This window comes from Podarcis cretensis (genome assembly GCF_951804945.1).
Source record: "Podarcis cretensis genome assembly, chromosome: 13".
NCBI classification, from domain to species: domain Eukaryota; kingdom Metazoa; phylum Chordata; class Lepidosauria; order Squamata; family Lacertidae; genus Podarcis; species Podarcis cretensis.
Window position 1 is genome coordinate 21400771 of NC_137182.1, and position 22654 is coordinate 21423424.

General features: G+C 47.7%; 1 protein-coding gene across 3 annotated transcripts in view; it reads right to left on the minus strand.

Annotated features, from left to right (window-relative positions):
* ITGA3 (integrin subunit alpha 3) overlaps positions 1-22654 on the minus strand; it is a 138504-nt gene that overhangs the window by 50830 nt on the left and 65020 nt on the right. The window contains exons 15-26 of one of the 3 annotated variants that reach the window (XR_013832409.1): positions 22407-22572; positions 21317-21385; positions 20152-20231; positions 19083-19160; positions 17836-17938; positions 16543-16725; positions 15799-15915; positions 14488-14601; positions 13404-13502; positions 12193-12318; positions 9595-9756; positions 6358-6497 (exon numbers count right to left, since the gene is read on the minus strand). Coding sequence is in view for 1 of the 3 variants with exons in the window: in XM_079949328.1 (XP_079805454.1) it covers positions 6336-6497; positions 12193-12318; positions 13404-13502; positions 14488-14601; positions 15799-15915; positions 16543-16725; positions 17836-17938; positions 19083-19160; positions 20152-20231; positions 21317-21385; positions 22407-22572 (1297 nt within the window). In the remaining 2 variants the exon portion in view is untranslated. Of the gene's footprint in view, positions 1-1667; positions 6498-9594; positions 9757-12192; positions 12319-13403; positions 13503-14487; positions 14602-15798; positions 15916-16542; positions 16726-17835; positions 17939-19082; positions 19161-20151; positions 20232-21316; positions 21386-22406; positions 22573-22654 lie in introns of those variants that run through there. The other 2 variants (XR_013832408.1, XM_079949328.1) reach the window with 2 other exon arrangements.

The following is a 22654-nucleotide window of genomic DNA, read 5'->3' on the forward strand; positions in this document are numbered from 1 at the left end:
TAGAAGTCGTCCGATTTGTAATTGCATTTTTGTCGCTTCTTACATTTATTATATTCAGGGCCGGATTTAGGTTTGATGAGGCCCTAAGCTACTGAAAGCAATGGGGCCCTTGGTATGTCCAGCTGTCCTTTGTCAACAACAAATTGTCGCTGTTTTTTGGCTTGAATATATGCTATATGGTAATTTATGGACCCTAATAGGTATCTAAAGCCATTTGCACATGCAGAATGCAGGCACCCTATCTATAGAAATGCATATTTTAGGGAGCAGGCTAGCAGGCCTTACATCATACTTACTTAGGAGCCTAGGCAACACAGAACACTGTTGCTGTATGTAGGTTTTATTTTACTTGTTTTTTATCTTATATTTTGAAAATGTACATCCAGTTAGGTAAAGGGACCCCTGACCATTAGGTCCAGTCGTGGCCGACTCTGGGGTTACGGCGCTCATCTCGCTTTATTGGCCGAGGGAGCTGGCGCACAGCTTCCAGGTCATGTGGCCAGCATGACTAAGCCGCTTCTGGCGAACCAGAGCAGCACATGGAAACGCTGTTTACCTTCCCGCCGGAGCGGTACCTATTTATCTACTTGCACTTTGACGTGCTTTCGAACTGCTAGGTTGGCAGGAACAGGGACTGAGCAACGGGAGCTCACCCCATCGTGGGGATTCAAACCGCCGACCTTCTGATCAGCAAGTCCTAGGCTCTGGTTTAACCCACAGCGCCACCCGTGTCCCGTACATCCAGTTATTTTTCATTTAAATGTTTTTGGGGGGCCCAAGAGAGCTTTTTAGATACTATGCACCGATATCTAAAATGCATAGCTGTCAACATTTTCCTTTTTTTAAGGGAAATTTCCTTATTCCCAATAAGATTCCTCACAAGAAAAGGGAAAAGTTGAAGCTATGAAAATGAGAGACACACAGGCTTAAGTGCTAAAGGGACGTGGGTGGCGCTGTGGTCTAAACCACAGAGCCTAGGACTTGCTGATCAGAAGGTCGCGGTTCGAATCCCCGCGATGGGGTGAGCTCCCGTTGCTCTGCCCCAGCTCCTGCCAACCTAGCAGTTCGAAAGCATGCCAGTGCAGGTAGATAATTATGTACTCTATCAGGAAGGTAAACAGCGTTTCCGTGCGCTCTGGTTTCTGTCATAGTGTCCCGTTGTGCCAGAAGCGGTTTAGTCATGCTGGCCACATGACCCAGAAAGCTGTCTGTGGACAAATGCTGGCTGCCTCGGCCTGGAAGCAAGATGAGCTCTGCAACCCCATAGTTGCCTTTGACTGGACTTAACTGTCCAGGTGTCCTTTACCTTTTTTTTTACCTATGTGGTAAAGACCATTACCATTTCCCAGATGTACAGGGAGAGCCAGGATTGTTTACCCTGGTTCTATTTGATCTGGGTGTGTTGGCTGGGCTATACGGATTGGCTAAGCCCTTTGTCCAAATTGCCTTCTCACTGGGAGCCCCAGTTTAGAGGCGATCAACTCAAGACAGGGGTGCTATCCTGCGTTCATGGAATACTTCTGTGTACCTCGAGCCATCGCCAGCAAAGCCACACTTTTTCAGCAAACTCTGCCTTCCTTTGAATGCGCAAACATAAATCAGAGGCTGCTGAAGTGAGCTTGGGGATTCTCATTCATTAAATTAAAACAAAAACCGGAAGCCGCAAGTTACAAATCAGAGTCATTTTTTTATTCATAAAATAAAATAGCCACTCAAGCTTATTTACAACCAAGGCACAATGATTCCAGACCTCCAGTACCATAAACAGTGGTAAATTCCAGTGAGCAACAAATATATATATATATATTTATATACACATAGCTATAGTTAAGTACATTCTTAATAATTTAATATACAGCTGGGAAATGAGGGTGGGCAGAGGGCAGAGGGGGTGTGCTCATTCTCTGATATTCAACCCAACCGTAGTTTCCTTAACTGTGATGTGTGGAAGGGGATATTTCAGATTTTCTCTCCCCCTTTTTTGCAGCCCAGATCAGTAGTGTCCTTTGGTTCCAACCACACTTGTAAAACAGTGAGGAACTGTGTCTTACGAACAGGTCAACACTTTGGATATTTAGATATGAAACCTGAAAATGGAAACATGCTTTTATAAAGAACCCCAAATCCAGCTTCAGTAAGTTCTCCGAGTCAGACACGGGCAAGGGACATTTTGAAATGAAAGCATCGCGGACTGAACTCCCATGGGCACCTACTTCTTGGCAAGACGGGCGGCTGTGCTGCCCAATCGCAGAAGCAGTTGCCCTCAAACCCCGCCCCTTTCTGATGCAGAACGTGGAGCATACGAGGCCAACTTTTCCTCAGGATTCAAAATGGCGGCTGGGCAGTGGGGGAGAAGCGGGGAGCAAGTCTTGTTCTGCCTTGCTGTATTCCACTGAAATGCAGGCTGTCCCTACCATCCCATCCCTTCTCCTGAGCACTGAGTAATGTCTGAAACGGGAGCTTTAAGCCTGCCCATTCTTGGCATTCATAAACACCCCATCCCCATGAACTGGCTGCAGCTGGTCAGTTTTGGGAGAGAGAGACACCCTTATTACTAACACACCTTCCAGGGCCAATTGTTTAGGCCAAGACCACCAGCATCCTGGGGCAGATAGCGCCTCAGTAGGGCCCATGAATGACAACTTCCTCTGGAACTCTTCATTAAACAAAAAACCTGCCCAGGCGCTCAAAGCAGCTCTAGTTACCATTTACACTTCACATAATATTCATGGCATTGTGTTCCTGTGGGGCACTGTGAGGAATTAAGTGGGTGGCTAGGCCCAGCTCCCCATATTACTTGTAGCACAGTCGCCCAGAAGTAAACTAGGAGTGGGCAACTTCCTGGGCCTAACTAGGTCCAGCTTGGGTCCCAATTTGACCCCCAAACTATGCCCACCAGCCGCACCCCTGAGAACATAATAGAGGGGCATTGAAGTGTGCTCCCAGTAGCTCCTTAGCAAGGGGTGTTTGCTCCCAGCGCCGATCAGCTGGCAGGTGCTGACTTCAAGCGCACTGGGATGAGCTTTGCTGCGGGGCTTGCTAGGTGCTACTGATCAAGCCTGAACTCCACAGCACAGATCCCTGTGGGAAGCATGACTTGAAACCAGCTGATCAGCTGTGACGTCAAGCCCGGCTTGGGTTTTCCTCGGCAATGTAACTCGAACACAAGCCACACTGCGAAAAACGGGTCACCTGATGCCATGGTGATATCTGGTGACTGACAGGTAAGTGGCCTCACCCACCTGTCTGAGTGGGTTGGCGGGAGTGGGGGAACCCAGGATCTGGTCCGCTGGCTTGAGAACAATCCCTGCCCCAGAGGTAAGCCAACTGGGGCTCGCAGATCGAGGAGAGAACCCACCAAAGAGGGCCTCCTCAGACACAAAGCCTGCCCTGGCATTCCCCAAAGTGCAGAAAGTGGCTTCACATCTTTTCCGACAGAATGAGCAGAAAGGGGTTTCGAAAGGAATCATAATATTTCTGCCCACTCCCCGCATTTCAAGCTCAGGAGTCTCCTTTGTGCTCCTTAAGAAGCTGGACTGCAGTAAGTAGTAAAAACCACTTTCTCTCCCTCCAAAGAATCGTGGAGGGGATACAAGAAACGACACAGTGATTAAAAAAGGATCAGTAGTTTTTGGCATGGTCAGAGCTCCAGTGGCAATACATCCAGTGTTTTTGCAGTATAGCAATATGGAGTTGGGGAAGGAGGCAGCTGAAGCCATAGCACAGGGACTGAAGTCCGTTCAAACTTCTCTCCAAATTATGCTTAGTCTAGGGATGTTCCCACATTACATCCAACAAGTGTACAATCGGTGTATGTAAGTAGCTGATTTGTACATTCATAGTTACTCAAATTCAGTAAGTGTACTGTAAGTCTATCATTGGAGCCAATTCCTAGGGGCTGTGGGGGCTTCGGTCCCCACAATAAAATATATGGGGGGCTGGGCCCCTGCAAAGTTGATTGGCATTCCCATTCAAATGAGGTGTGTGCATATGATCATATGATCAATTATGCAGGGTGGGGCTTACCTGGGCGCCCACAATATTGTATTCAACTTGGCACCCCCCTGCAGCCTATGCGTGCAACAGCTGAGCTGTACAAATCAACAAGTTGTGTCCAGTCTTTCACACAAACACTTGTACATGTGCCGAGATGGCTTGCGTTCAGTGTAATGTCTATAACAAGGCCCTGGGTGCATGTGTCGGAGGGAAGAGAATTAAGATAGATGGGTGTCATCTTTAGCAAGGCCCCAAAGAAAGGATGTCGGAATCCCTGGTTTGTCAGCCATAAAAAAATGAACCAAAGGGGGAGGAGAAAGAAAGTGTAAACATCAAAGATAATGCTATCGGCGAAAAGTACATGAAAGCTTGCTTGTTCGCATCTGCATTAGCCAAGCTAACTCACACCATTGCACATGTGACTGTCCATACACAAGAGGTTTTGCACAAGTGTTGGAAGAAGGTGCCTGGTTCAAACCTCACCTCCAGGTGCAGCTGAGAAAGACGCTTCTCTGAAACTCTGGGCAGCTGCTGCCAGTCAGTGTAGACAATACAGACCTAGATAGACCGAGGATCTGACTCAATACAAGGCAGCTTCCTATGTTTCCAACGTCTGCATAAGAGGAACCTTATGGTTGCCCAGTTGGTAGAGCACAAGATACTCAATCTCAGGGCCCCACACTGGGCAAAAGATTCCTGCACTGGAAGGGGGTTGGACTAGATGACCCCCCAGAGTCCCAATTCTACGATTCTATGAGACGGTCTCGCCACTAAGCTGGCATGACTCTGTAAGCTGCTGGGATGGGAGGGAGAAGCGTACCTGGGACCCCTTGCGCCCTCGACAAGGAGTTGTGTCGGCGTATCCACTCCCCCCACAAGAAAAAAAGAAATCACTTTAAAGCAATTGCCACATTAGAAATTGCTACATTTTAGAAACCCATGTACTCAAAAGCGTCTGGAGTGAGGACAAAGCGAGGAGGAAAGGCAATAATAATAATAATAATCGTAAGCCTTTGTTCTACAGTGCATGAAGCATGGGGATCTTCTCCTGCGTTTGATCTCACTGCAACAGTGGCAGTGCGTCACATATATGTCACACAGTCTAGTCTCATAGGTGGTTTTTGCGGGGGGACCCTGGGCCTGCATTCCTGGTGGGGGCTGCTTTCACCAACCCCTAGGTACACCTCTGATGGGAGGTGGACTAAGAGCCGTTTGGAAATTGCTCCGTGCCTTCTGGAGGGAAGCTAAAGGTAAAGGGACCCCTGGCCATTAGGTCCAGTCTTGACCGACTTTGGGGTTGCGGCACTCATCTCGCTTTATTGGCCAAGGGAGCCGGCGTTCAGCTTCCGGGTCATGTGGCCAGCACGACTAAGCCACTTCTGGCAAACCAGAGCAGTGCACGGAAACGCTGTTTACCTTCCCGCCAGAGCAGTACCTATTTATCTACTTGCACTTTGACGTGCTTTCGAACTGCTAGGTTGGCAGGAGCAGGGACAGAGCAACGGGAGCTCACCTTGTCGCGAGGTTCGAACCGCCGACCTTCTGATCGGCAAGTCCTAGGCTTTGTGGTTTAACCCACAGCGCCACCCGCGTCCCTTCCGGAGGGAAAGCGGAGTGTAAATGCAAGAAGCAGTGGTCGTGTGAAACAACAATGGCATCTGAGAAGCCACAGCTGGGAGAGAGAGAGAGAGAGATGTCTTTGTGTTTCGGTCACCAAGACAACTTCAACACAGCTGACTTGGGTCGATCTGTCCAGAATGAAGCTAAGCTGATTGTCATACCTCACAGAAATGCAAGCCTCAGGACCCTGGTGGTGGTGGTTGTGGGTGGGGAAATAAATAACTGGTGTAAGTGAAAAAGCTGCCCCTTTGAGCTTTGTATTTCAGGGGGGTGAGGGTAAAGGGACTCAAGCCCAGGTGCCAAATGCAGACCCCTCCAGACTTTCACCGGGACACAGCCTCCCTCATCTCCTCAGTCCCTTTCCTAGCTGGCAGATGTCCTTGAACCAGGATGGAGAGTTAGGAGGCCTCCAGCTTTTGCGTGGCTGGAACACAGCCTGTTGCACAAAGGTGAGAATCGCACCTGTCGCTCTGTCCATTTTTTGCCTCGGGCCCCACCAGGCTGCCCCACAAAGACTGAAAAAGCTTCTCCATCCCTCATCCCAGCAGAGAACATCCCCTCCCTATGTTCGCTGCGTCCAGAGAAAGCTCTTGGGTCGTGGTCACCGACCTGGGTCACGTAACTTAGGGTTTCAATAGCAGTTTTGTTGTTGGTTCAAGTCCAGAAGGGAGTGAAGCAGCTGGCGAGGGTGGAAGGGGTGGGGGAGAGGAAGTCAAGCATCAGTAGTAACGCCCCGTCTCCTGCCAGCTTGTGACCCACTGCTTCTTGTGCCTCGGAGCCAGGAAGCCGCCGGCCGGCTGGTAGCGCTCCTCCTGCCGGATCCGGATGGCGTGGTATTTGGGCATGATTCGGTAGTAGCGGGTCCGCTTGAAAAAGTTGCACTGTGCAGGGAGAGAGGGAGGGGGACAGAGATGCATTAGTGGCGGGACACGTTGACCGAAGTTGGGGATTTAAGCCAAGGGACACTATGGAGAGTACAGGCAAGGCGAAAGAGAAGGCGAGAGGGTAGCGGGGAGGTAGCGGAGAAGGCCAGTTCATCGGACCAGTTTCCTGTGGCGGCTGAAAGGCTGAAAAGGCTCGAAATCAGTTTCCAAAATGGAGAAACTAGGGTTTTGTACACACTCTACTCTGCCTCCCGTGGTTTGGGAAGTCGTGTGCACACAGTATTCACCACAACCTGTTTCTATTTTGTCGGTTCTTATGAAAGGTTGCATTTTGATGTGTCCCTCTGCCCCAAACCAAACCTCGGCCCCAAACCATAGCTGTCAACTTTTCCCTTTTTTTAAGGGAAATTCCCTTATTCCGAATAGGATTCCTTGCAAGAAAAGGGAAAAGTTGACAGCTATGCCCCAGACATAGGTGATGCTGTGGTTTAAACCACTGAGCCTCTTGGGCTTGCCGATCAGAAGGTCAGCGGTTCAAATCGCCGCGACAGGGTGAGCTCCCGTTGCTCTGTCCCAGCTCCTGCCAACCTAGCAGTTCAAAAGCACGACAGTGCAGGTAAATAGATAGGTACCACTACGGCGGGAAGGTAAACGGCGTTTCCATGCACTCTGGTTTCTGTCACAGTGTCCTGTTACATCAGAAGCGGTTTATTCATGCTGGCCGCATGACCCGGAAAGCTGTCTGTGGACAAACGCTGGCTCCCTCGGCCTGATAGCGAGATGAGCACCACAACCCCATAGTCGCCTTTGACTGGACTTAACCATCCAGGGGTCCTTTACCCTTTTTTACCTCTAAACCAGCTTCAATTGAAATTGAGAAAAAGAATGATCTCATTATCCCCTCTCATGTGTTAGGAGTAGTTGTCTACCATAGACAGCCCTAAGGTAAGACTATTTTTGCAGCTTGGGGAGGAAAAGGCGGCAGTGATGTGGCCCGCCATGTTGTTTTCTGAGTGAGAGCCAACAAAATGGTGACTCGGCAACCAAAAGGTTGGTTCAAAATTAGTTCGAAACTTGGTTCAAAGTTTTGCTAATTCTTTTTTATGTTGTCCTTCAGCGGTGGTGTGGCGAAGGCACAATGGATTAAATGGTTTAATACCGGGAACTGCCACTGATCTTTGACACCTGCCATGATTCTATAGCAAAACTGCGTGTGTGTGTGTGTAGCAACTCAAAATATGTGAGGGTGAGCTACCAATCTGGGTATATATTAGAGCACGGTTTCCCAAACTTGGGTCTCCAGCTGTTTCTGGACTACAATTTCCATCATCCATGACCACTGGTCCTGCTAGCTAGGGATGATGGGAGTTGTAGTCCAAAAACATCTAGAGACCCAAGATTTGGGAAATCCTGTATTAGAGCATTCTCCTGTATCAAAGTCAACTCCTGCCAGTGTCGCCAACTCAGCACCACCTCAGAACGGTCACTTGGAATGAATGGCCTAGTGAACGGAAAGAAAATTGAGGGTAAAGAGAGAGAAAGAGGAAAGTCCCTTGTCAGAGTGAGGAGGTGCCACCTCAGAAGCCACCTGAAACATAGGTGGTTCTTAAAGCCTAGGAAAAGAAACACATTTGGGTTAGTGAGACGGACAGGTAAAACAAAGAGGCCAGCAGACATGACACCTGGAGACACCTGGGGGAGAGCATTAAGCGCAATGTGTGAGGAACATGCCTTGAAGACAACTAAGAGAGGGAGGGCGTGCAGTGCCTGGTGCTAACTGGTGTTGAGAGGGCTGGTTTTGGAAATCTGGACACCTCAGATGTTGGATGCTGAGAGAAATGTCTGGACAAGGGCTGAGGCCAGATGTGCTTCTCTGCCACCTGCAAATCCAGACTCTTATCTCAGGGTCCTTGCCTTCGATAGTCAGAGTTGGGAGGTGGGAAAGGAACAGGCAGAATTCTCTGCCCCATAGACAACAAGGGTAGGTTCTTGGCTTTCCTACTGGGCACAGCCAATCTAGGGGCTTTGTACTACCTCCCAATCGCAAAGCTCCGTGTTGCACACCTGCATTTCCTCCTGCGCCAAAAGAGGGCTCTGAAGCAGGAGCACCCATAGTAGCTCATTGGAATAAAGCCAAGGCTTAGGGCCCAGTCACACAGGAGAGTCATAATCAGATTTCCTTTTAAAAAAAGCTTTAAAAAGAGGCAGGGGCATCTCTGAATTTGATCAGAGCAGCAGAGGTGTGGTGGGGATGCTTAACCATTCCTCCCCATACAGGGGCATAGTGTAGTGGGCGGCCAAGGGGGCTGTAGCCCCTGGCACACAATTTTGAAGGGGCGCGAACCAGGCACCCCTACACCCATCCTGCCCAGACACATCAGGGGGGTTGCTGTTCCCAGCTCCCAATTCTTCCCTGCCAACCGCCGGGGGTCTCTGGGCCCCAGCTTGGCCTGGCTGCTAGGTGCACTCCCCAAACTGTGAGGAAGAGTGGATGGAGGGAGATGGGCAAGGGATTCATCTGACAAGGGCCACTTTGGCCAACTGGGCTCCCCCCTGTGCGGGTGGGCAGGAGGTGCAGCACAGCCCCACTTGCCCCCAGGTGGGGAGTGGCTAAGAATAGTGATTATTGTGGTTATTAGTTGTGCTCCGTGAGTGGAGCGGACGTAAGTTGGTCCGTTCATTTAAATGGGCCAGCGCTTAGTCCCATATACAGTCAAACTTTGGTTGTCAAACGTAATCCATTCAGGAAGCCCGTTCGACTTCCGAAATGTTTGACAACCAAGGCACGGCTTCCGATTGGTCGCAAGAGCTTCCTGCACTCAAACTGCGTTGGACGTTTGGGTTCCAAAAAACGTTCGAAAACCGGAGCATTTACTTCCATGTTTTCACCGTTCGGGAGCCAAAACGTTCGAAAACGGTGCTGTTCGAGAACCGAGGTTTGACTGTAACTCAAACAGTGTAAAGTTCACTTTCCCTGAACCAGCACTAGGAGACAGCTCTCAACGCCAGGGTCTTGTGGGAAGGATTAAGAAGTGGAGAGGTTGACAGAGACAGTGAACAAGAGGAGTAGACCTGCTGCAAGAGCTTGATTTACCAAGAGACAGGGCAAAGGGGTGGGCAGTTTCCCCTCCCCCTGAGACAGGAGCTAGTAGCTGTCGGTCAGCCGCTTAGTTTCAGATGGCTGGATCTTCATCATGGCTTTCTGGCCCTTGGCCTCGTACATGGCTCGTGTGCTTGCCCGCCGGAAGAAGCCGCACTATGAGGAAGCAGGGGGTCAGAGGTCAAGCACAACAAGGAAACAATGCACAATGGGTTGGGGAGACGACCAGCTCATGCGTTCCAGCCCCTTTGTTGCAAAGGATATAACTTTCAACATGCAGATGGGATTGGTCTCCTTTTATTGTCAGACGCCAAGAGTGATAGTTTTGGGGGTTGCCAAATGCACACAATCTGGGGCTGCTGTGGGCTCCTCCGCAAGGCTACAATTCCAAGGCAAAAAAAATATCAAGCAGAATTGATAAGTGGGCCGACACCACTGAGAAAATGGCGAATCTGGTGCCCCAAGGATGCCACACGCAGTGGTCAAAACTTCAAGCGTTCCCTTGCATTCACCTGCACAGAACCAAAGGTCAACTTCCATGCTACCCTCTTAAGAAAGGTGCAGGTATATTCATGACCCATCTTGCCTGTAGTGATCTTCCGGAGGAGAGCTTTCCCCAGCAGCCAATACAGGCAACCACAGTTGGAGAACACTTCCAGGATTCACCTTCTATATTTTGAGCATCTTGGATGCTGAATTTGCAGCACACAAAGATATTAAGCTATAGGGAGGAGCAGGAAAACATCCTCTCGGGCGGTGGTTGTTTTCCTGTGTTCAATTGTCACTAGAGTAAATGAGATGCTTTTTGCCACTTCAGCTGGGCTGGTGAAACTCCCCACTTGAATATGGCCAGTTATTTCTGGGAGTTGGAATGCAACACAGAACTAGTGGAGACTTAGCTTTGGAAGTGCTCTGCAAGCCATGACTGTCTCCACATTTTTAATCTGCATTTGGTACTCTAGGAACAGGTGGTATGAATCCTTTTTTCTTTCTTTCTGGGAACCAATACAAGCAGAGGGAGGCTTGAAAACACACATTCCCTCAATGACAAGGTAATGGTTGGAATTGCTCTGGAAAAACAGACCAATTTAGGCTTGCGCCCCGGGAAGGTCATTTTGGTACTGCTAATGCAGCAGTTTGACTTCACCCCTGGAGGTGCACTCCATTGTCTCCTGAGACAGACGGATGCCAACAACTAAGGGATTTCTAAAAAGGGTCAGGCACACAGGCAGTACACAGCATGCTCCAAGCAACAATGAAGTAAACTGCTTAAGAACAAGTTCAAATACCCACTGGACATGTAAAGAAAAAGACGGTACCTATTATATGTGGTGGGCGTGTAAAATAATAAAAAAAAAATCTGGGAGATGATATATAATGAAATGAAAAAAATATTTAAAATAACTTTTGTTAAAAAACCAGAAGCCTTCTTATTAGGAATTACAGGTACCGAGATAACAAAGGACCAAAAAAGACTGTTTATGTATGCAACTACAGCCGCATGGATGCTATTAGCCCAGAGATGGAAGGAAGAAACAACCCCGACCAGAGGAGAATGGCAAACCAAGTTGATGGACTATGCTGAAATGGCAAAATTAACTGGGAAGCTCAGAAATCAAGAGGACAAGAACTTTTTAAAAAATGGGAAAAGTTTACAATCTATTTACAAGATCATTGTAAGCAGGTTAAAACATTAGCAGGATTTTAACCACACTTGTAAACTAACGAAAGTATGGATAATTTGGAAGGATAAAACTTGGATAGTATTGATATGCAGTTGTAAATATTACCACTAGGACCCATGGAGGGGATGGGGGGAAGTTAAGATATTCAGAGCAATCTTGATATTTGGATCTTGAATTGTTTTTTGCCGTATGTTTATATTTTTAAAAATCATATCTATCATCTGTCTATCTATCTATCTATCTATCTATCTATCTATCTAATCTCTCAATGAGTTGGTGAAGGACCGACCATAATACAGATGACTACTGTTATCATCTTATCTTGAGGTATGCACCAAAGGATCCCAAATACTCAGCTCATGCCTTGGTTAATCAGGTTCTAAATATAGTTTTCCTCCCAGTCCAACCGGTTTCTCTATGGTGACAAAAAGGGCTATAGCAAGCATCCCACAGATACAATGAGCTGCTTGGCTGTTCTCCAATATTAACTGCACCAGGTAAATGCAAGCACCCAAGTCAGAGCAGATTACATCACTTCTGGATAAAGCTGGGGCGGGAAGCAGTTAACTTCCTGCCTGGTCCATTTCAAACTGGCTTGGCTAGTTTGTTTGTTTTTTTCTGCGATGGCTGAATGCCTGAACATTTTGTTCTCCAGCGAGGCCAGCCCGCCTATAGCATATTTATATCAGCCCCGAAAATACTGCTAAGGCATTTGAGCTTGCCACAGAAAATTGTGTGGGTTGCTGCGTGATTTCTTCTCTTTTGTGCGGCCCGGGTTGGCTTTGCAGAAGCAGTTTTGAGAGTGTCTCTCTACAAATATGGGGGCCAAGAGAGAGGAAAGGAAGGAGTTGCTGTTTCTAGCCTGTCAACCCTTGCTCCCCAATTTCAAAAAACCTCCTCTTCTCACCTTCCACAGCAGTAAGACGATGACGCCCAAAAGCAGAAGTCCGGCTGCCACAGCAACCAGCACCAGCCAGAGCTCAATCTCGGTTGGTTGCTCCTCGATCAGCTCAGAGTCGATGGTCACCGAGAACTGAAGGAAGGGGGAAAAAAGGGGAGAGATGGGTTTGCCTCAAGGGAGGAAGGGCAGAATGGAGGGGACACTGACTCAGCGCTGAATTTTTCAACTTTCAACTTCCCCAAACGAGGGGTGTAACGTGACTTGGGAATTCGAAAGGTATTTTGGTTTAAATGAGTATAATTTACTTTTGCTTGGTAAGTAAAATGTGTGTCAAGTTGCACAGAAATCATTAAAAAAAATGATTGCCAAGTACTTGCAGTTATATGATGTACAGTGGTACCTTGGGTTAAGTACTTAATTCGTTCTGGAGGTCCGTTCTTAACCTGAAACTGTTCTTAACCTGAAGCACCACTTTAGCTAATGGGGCCTCCTGCTGCCACCGCGTCGCTAGAGCACGATTTCTGTTCTCATCCTGAAGCAAAGTTCTTAACCTGAGGTAATATTTCTGGGTTAGCGGAGTCTGTAACCTGAAGTGTATGTAACCTGAGGTACCACTGTACTGATATTATTATTTATTACTGTACTGTTATTATTTAGCATTACCTGAATTGTCAGAAGGGGAAAGAGAGCAGTTCACGTGCTCCTTCATCAAATGTTGATTTACCAAGCTGATTGTTGTCCAGTCATAAAAACAATGGCAGATTTGAATTCCTCACGCCCAAAAATATATTTTTAAGGTTCCCATCCCCACTGAAGAAATGTGCAAAAATTAAGTTTCACCCCCTAAAACGTCATAGACCTGTTGTGTGGAGATCAACATGGCCACACCTGAGGTAGACAGTGGGGTTCAAATGCTCCTAGCTCGGGCCTCGTATTCTCATCTGGGTTGATTAATTCATCAACATTGGGCAAACCATCCCATGCCTAGGCCTGAGTTTACAGATGAGGATGTGAGGGCAGCTTTACTTTGAAAATAAATCGATTTAATTTGAATTAACAAAGCTGCTGCTCAAGAAGAGCTGACGGAGTTTGCTAATTATGGGAGTTTAACTGGGAGAGAGAAAGGAATGGCGACTGGGAGGCCTTCCACTGGGACTGATAGTTGGCCCTCGGGAGTTTCTGAAGTTTCTTCACCCAACAAATCCAGTCTCACTCACCCACACAGTGTCGTTTTTCATGTTGATGGTGGAGGAGTTTGTCCTGAGAAACAGCGTGGCTTTCCCATCCACCTTCACGCGGTCAAAGTTGTTGTAGTCCTACATTTCCATGGGGTGGATAGGAAAGAGCGGGCGTATCAAAAAGCAGCAACATAAACTCTTTTTTCAATGTACTCCCACTCACTGAACACAGGAAGATGCCTTCGAATGAGAGACCCTTTCATTGAACATCCTGATTTGCTGACAAACAGCTCACTTGGAGGTTAGATTACATTCTGTCGTTATTGAGAAATTTGTTTCGGTTTGTTTACAGGGCAGTTATACGGCAACCAGCATCCGTCCTGCATTCAACCCGATTTGCTTTTATGAATCTTCCCATCCCATCATTCGTTCATCCCAGTCACTTTCCAAGCCACAACAAGTCTCAGTTTGTGTGTTTTTTCATAGTGGGTTTGTTGTACTAGGGAGAAGGATGCCTTTTCACCCATTTTAAATTGCACAAAGTGGATGTTCTGGAATGTTCCAGAACTGTCAGGGACCATGAAGAGGAGGGCTGCACTGAGGAAGAATAGTGGGAATCTCCCCCTCCCCTGATCCTGATCCTGAATATTCCCAGGAGCAGGAGGACAGTATAGATTTGGAACAGTGGTTTGCAGAGGGGCATAGTTCAGAAGGCAGAAGCTGGGAAATACTGGATGGGGAACAGCTAGGAGAAGAAAGACTGGGAGAGAGAGAGTTAACAGATTCACATTCTCTGGACAGAATCCACCCGCCTCCTCCAAACTCTCAGAGAGCTCAGAAAGTGTCAGAACAAAAAGTGCAGAGGCTACAAACTCAGATTACAAGACATAGAAGTGACATAGATTAATAGGGATGGGGGGAGTGTGATCCTTAATTGGGAGCACCGCCATTTCTGGGAGGTCTTTGTTCTCTAGCTGTGATTATTAAAGATTCTAACTGGTAAGGCGTTCTTTCATTTGATCTCTTATCAACTGCCGGGGGGGGGGGACAGTTGCCTGACAAGAACATTCCCTCTCTCGTTAACCAGAGAAAATCCTTGCAAGGGGACAGAACAAGCGTTTACCTCAATGAACGTGCTGTTCCAGACCCGGGCACGAATGATCACGTTTGTCACATCTGCAGCATCCCACAAGGGGCACTCGAACCAGATACAGCGACATGTTCCTTTGGAACAGCTCTGGAAACAAAGGAAAGGGGGGGTGGATATTTCAGACAGGTGACAATCCCAGCCCTACCAGGAGATGACAGCAGGGATTGGACCTGGGAACATCACCATTGAGCTACAGCCCAGGAAAACTACAAGTCTCTCTACACCACCAGGGACACTTTTGTACATCTCTCTTAGGTCCCCCCACCTTTCTTCCTAAACCAAATGCAGTAGCTCAGATGGTAGAGGTTGAGACTCTTAATCTCAGGGTCAGGGGTGTGAGCCCTACATTGGGGAAAAGATTCCTGCATTGCAGGGGGCGGGGCTACATGACTTGTGTTCCTTTCCAACTCTACAATTCTATGTGAAATGTAGGTGGGTTCCCACAAGGCAACACACAGAGATAACAGCAAGAACCTTTATTGAACTAACAGAACTGGACAACAGGGGCAAAGCAACTGCTTATATACATTCCTGAAGGCCTGGGCCACTCCCACTCCCAACGTGATTGGCTGTCTAAACTTCCAAGCTGCCAATCATGACTTAGAGTTTAAGGGCCAATGGCAGAGGCCCAAATCCTGAAATGTTCTGTGATTGGATCTAATGTATTGAATCGGAATAGAGGGGCTCATAATCCTTAGTCCAGACTCAGGCAAACACAGGACCCACCAAATACATAACACTATGATTCTATGATCTGGAGGTATGGTGTAGGAATAAATGGCTGGTTATTAATTTGGAGGCCTTTCCTTAGGTACAATCTGAAACATTTGCATTTTTTTCCCCAGTTGCCCTATAGGACATGGGGATATAGTCCAATTGAAGATTATATCTGAAAATAGTCCAGAGGTGAAAAGGATGCCCAGATCCCTAGAACTACTAAGCTATTTCCTGTCTGAAAAAATGTACCACTCCCATCCAACCACTCACTGGGTAGATTTGGATGGTCATAACTTGATTTAATAAGTTCTGATCTGACAAAGATTTGTGCCCATGGATGCAGCTGACTCACTCCTCTCTTCATGCTGGCTGAGCAAACAAACCAGGAAGTCTTCAGCTAACCATGGTTTCTTGTATCGCCCAAATGAGGAAACAATGGTTAATGGCTCCAGAATATGGCTTGTTTCTGAAGCTGTTTAACCATAGTTTCCAGGTTGGGACATACCTGCTCCTGAAAAGCCCTCCTGAGCAGAAGTGGAAATGACACAAGATGGCCAAAATGCTCACCAGTAACGTTTCTGACTTGGCTTTTTTGGAAGCTGGCAAGGTGACGGGAAGCTCACGCTTTGGAGATGTTTGCAGATCGCGCTTCCTCCGTGCTGAGGTCCTGCTCCAGTCGTGTAGCTGGGAAAGGAGAAGAATTGGTCAGCTTTCTCTTCCTGAAAAAGCATGTGCTCAAGAAGACTATCCTCTCCTGTCGCACAACACAACTTGAGAACCACTGGTCTAGCTAGTAAAGGTAAAGGATCCCTGGACGGTTAAGTCCAGTCAAAGGTGACTATGGGGTTGCAGCACTCATCTCGCTTACAGGCCAAGGGAGCCGCCGTTTGTCCACAGACAGCTTTCTGGGTCGTGTGGCCAGCATGACTAAACTGGTTCTGGCACAACAGAACACCGTGACGGAAACCAGAGCTCACGGAAATGCCGTTTACCTTCCCGCCACAGCAATATCTATTATCTACTTGCACTAGTGTGCTTTAGAACTGCTAGGTTGGCAGGAGCTGGTACAGAGCAATGGGAGCTCACCCCGTCGTGGGGATTCGAACCGCCGACCTTCTGATCGGCAAGTCCAAGAGGCTCACTGGTTTAGACCACAGATCCACCTGCATCCCAGGTATAGCTAGTAGAAATAGCTACACACAGTACATGGTGGCAGGCCAAGGTGGAAGGTGTAGCCCATTGAAAAGGGTACAAAGAAAAAGAGAGAGAATGCAGAAGGGAGAAAGGGCTCGCGCTGGAGATCAGACTCACTGTGAGGTTGCGGTTGTTGATGACTTCCCCGGGGGGTACGCAGAGCCGACTCTCGTTCCCACTCCTTTTCACCAGGATCTGAGTTGGGTACAGCAGCCATTTCCCATTGCTGGCCTCATAAGGCCATTCGAAGCCTAGCGTGATTGTTCCCGAGGATCCTAAAGACTCGCCTTTCGTGGTCACCTGAAAGTCAAAGGCAAGGTGACAAGCTGAAGCCCCTTCTCAACCTCAGGTTGTGGTAGAAACAGTACAAAGAAGGACAACTCGGAGAGCAGCAGAGCAGAGGTCGCCCTGAAGAAAACCCTAGGCAAAAGCGTGGGGACAGGACAGGAGTTTATAAAACACACTCGGTGTCAAGATTATTCAATTTCAGCTAAAAAGATAGTTAAACTGTTGGTGTGTCTGTGTGGCAACACCAGCCAGAATCCTGTACACTAAGAAATGGAAAGAAGGAGAAGTACCAACCAAGGAGGTAAGCTTCAAAAATAAATGGACTATCCAGAAATGGCAAAAGTGACAGCCAAAATAAGAGATAAAAGAGCCAAACATATTTGGGAAGACAAGGTGTAATAAATCAGTGCCAATACAACAGTTTCAAAAATCAAGCTCAAGGTATAAGAGCATATAGGAATTTGCCTTATACTGAGTTGGTGAATCCAGTTCAGTCCAGGCTGACTGGCAACCATTCTCTAGGTTTTCAGATTGAGGTCTATCCTATCCCTACCTGGAGATGTCAAGGATTATTATTATTTTATTACTATTTATTAAATTTATATAGTGCCCTATATAGGTCACATGCAGGACTGATTCTCAACCACTGATCTATTGCCCTTCCCAAAGTATCTTGGAAGAACAGATTTGGGGGGAAATGTCAAGAATCCATTTCAACCTTCTCTTTCAGGCACAAATAGGAAGAGATCTTTTCAAATATTTGGCTTAACATTTTGCACTGGGAGAAATAAGCCGACACACATGCCCTTCAGGAACCCTCTGTCTTGTGCTTGTACTCTCAACTCTACAAATTAACAAATCGCATTGGGGTGGATTCAATCCTGGATTGTGTCTTAGTTGCTTTCTAGACAAGGGATCAATGGCCCCCTATGGAATCCAGCTCAAGTAAACAAGCCCATGTGGGTTTTAACCATGAAGAGACTCAGAAGCAATTCTGGGATACCTCAGTTGGTAGAAGATGAGATTCCAGGACTAGATGATCCTTGTGGTCCCTTCCAGCTTTATGATTCTATGCTTCAATTTTTAAGAGTATTAGCCTCACCTCTCAAGGAAGATCCTTACCTGGAAGTCAAATTCGATGGGGCTGCCTACGTCTTCCTCATGCTTCATGGCTGACTCGCCCATGACTGTCCCACTGAAATGCGTCTGGAGCCAGCGGTTGACTCTGCCATGGAGAGAGGAACACAGTGAGAGGTGAGAAGGATGGAAAAGTTTACAAAGTGAGGAACCAGGCTCTGTTCACAACTTGGATGAGTGGGTCACACTTTCCTAATTTAGTCAATGGGAAGTGTAACCTGTTAGAATTCATTTAGGAAATGTCTGCAATGTAGATTTATACTGTTGTCAGGCCTATTCCACTACCAAATCTGCTAATCGTGGAATCCTGGGAACTCAAGCAACATCATAAAACAATATGGGGAACCATGAGAGTCAAGAGTAGGTGCCCAGTACGTTTCTGAGCACAATTCAAAGTGTTGGTGCTGACCTTAAAGCCATAAATGGCCTCGGTCCAGTATACCTGAAAGAGCTTCTCCACCCCCATCGTTCAACCCAGACACTGAGGTCCAGCGCTGAGGGCCTTCCAGCGGTTCCCTCACTGCAGGGAACCAGGCAGAGGGCCTTTTTGGTAGTGGCGCCCGCCCTGTGGAACGCCCTCCCATCAGTTGTCAAGGAAATAAACAGCTATCTGACTTTTAGAAAACATCTGAAGGCAGCCCTGTTTAGGGAAGTTTTTAATGTTTGATGTTTTATCGTGTTTTTAATATTCTGTTGGGAGCCACCCAGAGTGGCAGAGGGCCTTCTTGGTAGTGGCACCCGCCCTGTGGAACACCCTCCCATCAGATATCAAGGAAGATGAAGAACTACACAACTTATTTGTGTGTGTGTGTGTCCGAAGTGAGTTTGATGGCATGGGTAATTGCGGCAGTCTGGAAGCTCCCTGGGTTTGTTATAAGGAGGTAGAGGTCTCAGCATAACACACATCCCACTTTACAATCTCATCTTGAGAGGCATTTGTATACACTCAAACCTTGGTTCCCAAATGCCTCCGTTATTGTACGTTTTGGCTCCTGAACACCAAAAACCTGGAAGTAACTGCTCCAGTTTTTGAATGATTTTCAGAAGCCGACTGTCGGACGCGGCATCCGTTTTGAGTTTCCCTATTGTATTGAGGCTTCCGCTTTCAGTTTTCGGTTGTCGAATGTTTTGGAAGTCGAACGGTCTTCCAGAACAGATTACGTTCCAGAACCAAGATTTGATTGTATCGCTTCTTTTTTAAACCCACGTCAAACATTGCGGTGGATACGCACATGCTCAGGGAAGCATCAATGGTGTAGTCTACCAACAGGACTGCCGACACGGGTTCGAGATCTTCTTGATAGCTGATCCTATGAGAGACAATACATCGTTCAGAGAGGTCAGTCGGAGCCTCTCAGATGGGATGCTTAACAGTCAACCAAAACAGTGTCCCTTCCGTCCTCAGTAGAGTCACGCGAGAAGCCCCAGGCCATGTGGGGTGAGTCCACACAGAGGTCCCTACCCACACCAGTCCTTCTTGGGTTGGCCCAAGACTTTGCGGCACCTGAGGCAAACCACAAAATGGCATCCTACCCACCAGGGAAGAAGGAGTGAGTGAAGAGCTACATTGGGAACAAGTCGGGGAATCAACTCAACCTTGCCAGATGTTTGGAGTGGGACTCAAAGGTTGTTGCAGGGAAAGGGACCCACCCTGAATCATGTCAGGTGGGTGCAGACCCTAGGAGACTCCAGAGGGCACCCCCTGCCATTTAGGAGAAGACTGGAAGCACCTCCTATTCTCCAAGAATCTTCTGTATTTTGGGGGTTGCCGAGGAGGTGACAGATCCAGCCTCCAAGGAGTGCACCAAAGCCGTCACTGCCACCACAGCAATGGAGCAACAGTGGGCGACGCGTTCCTTGTGTGGCTCATGTGGATTTTGCTGCCCAAGGCGGTCGCCTCACCTTGCCACATGGGTGGACTAGCCCTGCAGCCCTTCAGTCAATACCCAAGTAAAAGGTAAAGGTGAAGGACCCCTGGACGGTTAAGTCCAGTCAAAGGCGAGTATGGGGTTATGGCACTCATTTCGCATTCAGGCTGAGGGAGCCAGCGTTTGTCCACAGACAGCTTTCCGGCTCATGTGGCCAGCATGACTAAACCACTTCTGGAGCAATGGAACACTGTGATGGAAACCAGAGCTCATGGAAACGCCGTTTACCTTCCTGCCACGGCGGTACCTATTTATCTACTTGCACTGGTGTGCTTTCGAACTGCTATACCAAAGTACACTAGTACTGACTGGGCTTCCTGATGCACGTTCCCATTTCCAACCACAACTATTTAGCTCCAGGGAGAAGACTCACGTGGAAGGCTCCACCTGCACGGTGACATCTTGAGTGTTTAGCGTAACTCCAGTAACTTCAAACGTGATAGTCAGCTCTGCCTGGAAAGGAGGCAAGAGTGCACAAGCTGGTTACCCAGCATGCTTTGCTGCAGGTTGCAGAAGCAAATCAGAAGAACCAGCATTTCAAATACTGATCAAATAAGGGATATAAACCTAACACTGCAGCAGCAACACCCTACATATGGAACTCCCTCTTAGTAGATATTCATTTATTTTCCCCCACCCCGTGCTCAGCAGCACTCTTTAAATATAAAAGGGAAATGTTTTTATTTTACCCATTGTGTGGTATAGTACTCTGTTACCACTGATGGGTGATACTTTGATGGGATTTGATAGGTTTTTAACTATTGTGCTTTTTTAATCGGATGGGTAAGGTGCAAAAATGTTGCAGGAACAAACGAAAACCATTCCTTTAAAAAAACACAACCACATAAATAAATAAAAATAAAAATGTGCACCCCACCACTGAGACCATTCCATTGTAAGTATCCAACCTCCCAAAATTTCAACACCTCTTGCGATGGTTTGAACGCTTTCCGTTTTAGCAGTACAAATTCTACAAACACCTTCCTTATCTCCTCAAAATTGTTTCTTCTGCATATTCCCCGTCTACAAAGATCATTCCTGAGGAATAATTACATGTGATCTGACTTTGGTACCGTATGTCTGCTCTTCCTCAATGGCACACTGGGGCTGCGCACACATGATACATTTAAAAGACACCCCCCTCCTGCCAAGAATCCTGGAAATTGTCGTTTACCCCAGAAAATATGAACACCCACACCATACATTGAGAAAACATTGAACACCCATTTAGAGCACAAGGCTTTCCACTCAAAGGATTCTAAGAAATGTAGTTTACCCCTCACGGAACTATGATTCCCCAGCCCCCTTAGCAAACCACCGTTCCTGGGATTCTCTGTGTGGGCGAGAGAGTGCTTTAAATGTGAATGCAGGCTGGGAGCAGGTCAAAGGTTCCAGTGTTTTGTTATTTCCAAGTCCCAAGGGTCACTAAGGGGGCCGAGGCCTGAACACATCTTTTGTGCTGGATGAGATATCACAGTTTGGGTCTCCCACTTCGGAACCCTTGCCTTTCTGGAGCACCTGGACCCAAAACAACTCACCCGCTGGTCCATTTTGAAAGGGTTGCCGAGCTCACATATCACCGTCTCCTCGAACCTGCAGGCGCCGCTCTGAAGAAAGAAAAGGCCACCTTGCTGAATATTGCCTTATTTCGTCAGCAATTTGACACTTCTGTACAAGAGCAGACTCGACGTGGTGCAGCAAATGTTGCGCTCAGACAGGGGCAACTTTCACCAGCCCCATTGTCAGGAGTCCATTTCCCGGCTTGATAACACAGTGAGCATAGTTAACTAAACAGGATGCTTTATTGTCAAAGCAAACAGATAGCTCTGGACACCTTTAACACAGCCTCCGCCATCATCAATCAAGATGACCCTTCTGAAGACTGCTTCCGGCATGACCAGAAGCAACTGAACTTTTGCTTCATACATCTTTTGTTTTGCTTCCTATCTTGCAGCCCTCCCATTCGGCAAAACCTCAGACTCAGTGGGTCAGCTCCCGCCTCTTCCCCATTCTCTGAGAGGCTGTCTCTTTCCCGCCTGTTTGTTCTTTGAATGCGTTCTTGCCTGCTCTCCACCATTCCCTTATCAGCCGGCATTCCAAGGGGGTGGGGGAGTTGGCACTAGCCAATGCTCATCCTGCATGGCAGTTAACCCTCTCTGTTCCTGGCTGCTTTCTTCAGCTGGCTGCAAACCATCCCTGGGAGCTGGCTCATTCATGACACCCATCAAGCCATGGCCAAGGATGATGGGGCAGTGTATGGAAGGTCCAAGGTTTTCCCCACTTACCCCAATCCAAACCCTCCTTTCCAGTCTTTGGATGGCCTTAGGCAGGTTGCCAGATGAACCTACCTAACAGCTGAATACTATTATTCTATGCCACTCACCACTGGTCCTGTTAGCTAGGGATGATGGGAGTTGTAGTCCCAAAACTTCTGGAGGGCCAAGTTTGCCTATGCCTGGATTAGGGCATCTTTGTGTGTGTGTGTGTATTCCTCTTTACAGTGTTTTGTGTACTTTTTTCTTTTTGAATCACTTTATTGCTTTATAATTGTTTCTGGGTTTTTGTTTTTTTTAATTTTTTATATATATTCTCCTCATTTTTATATTTAAAAGGAGGGGGGTCTCTCACCGGCCGAACAGAGGAAGGCAGCAGAGAGGGCGGGAATGTGATGTTTAGAAAAGCCTCATGAGCATCTTCTCCATTCGTGGGTGATGACGGTATATTTGTGACGCTGATGCCCAGGTTCAGCTTCTTGACATCTCGGCTGTACTGCAACACCTGCATCCCATTCCGCCTGCATTGGGGGAGATGGCACAGATGGGGGGGGGGTGACCAGAGGCAGAGCAGGGCTGTCCACCCACCCACCTCCTAGTTAT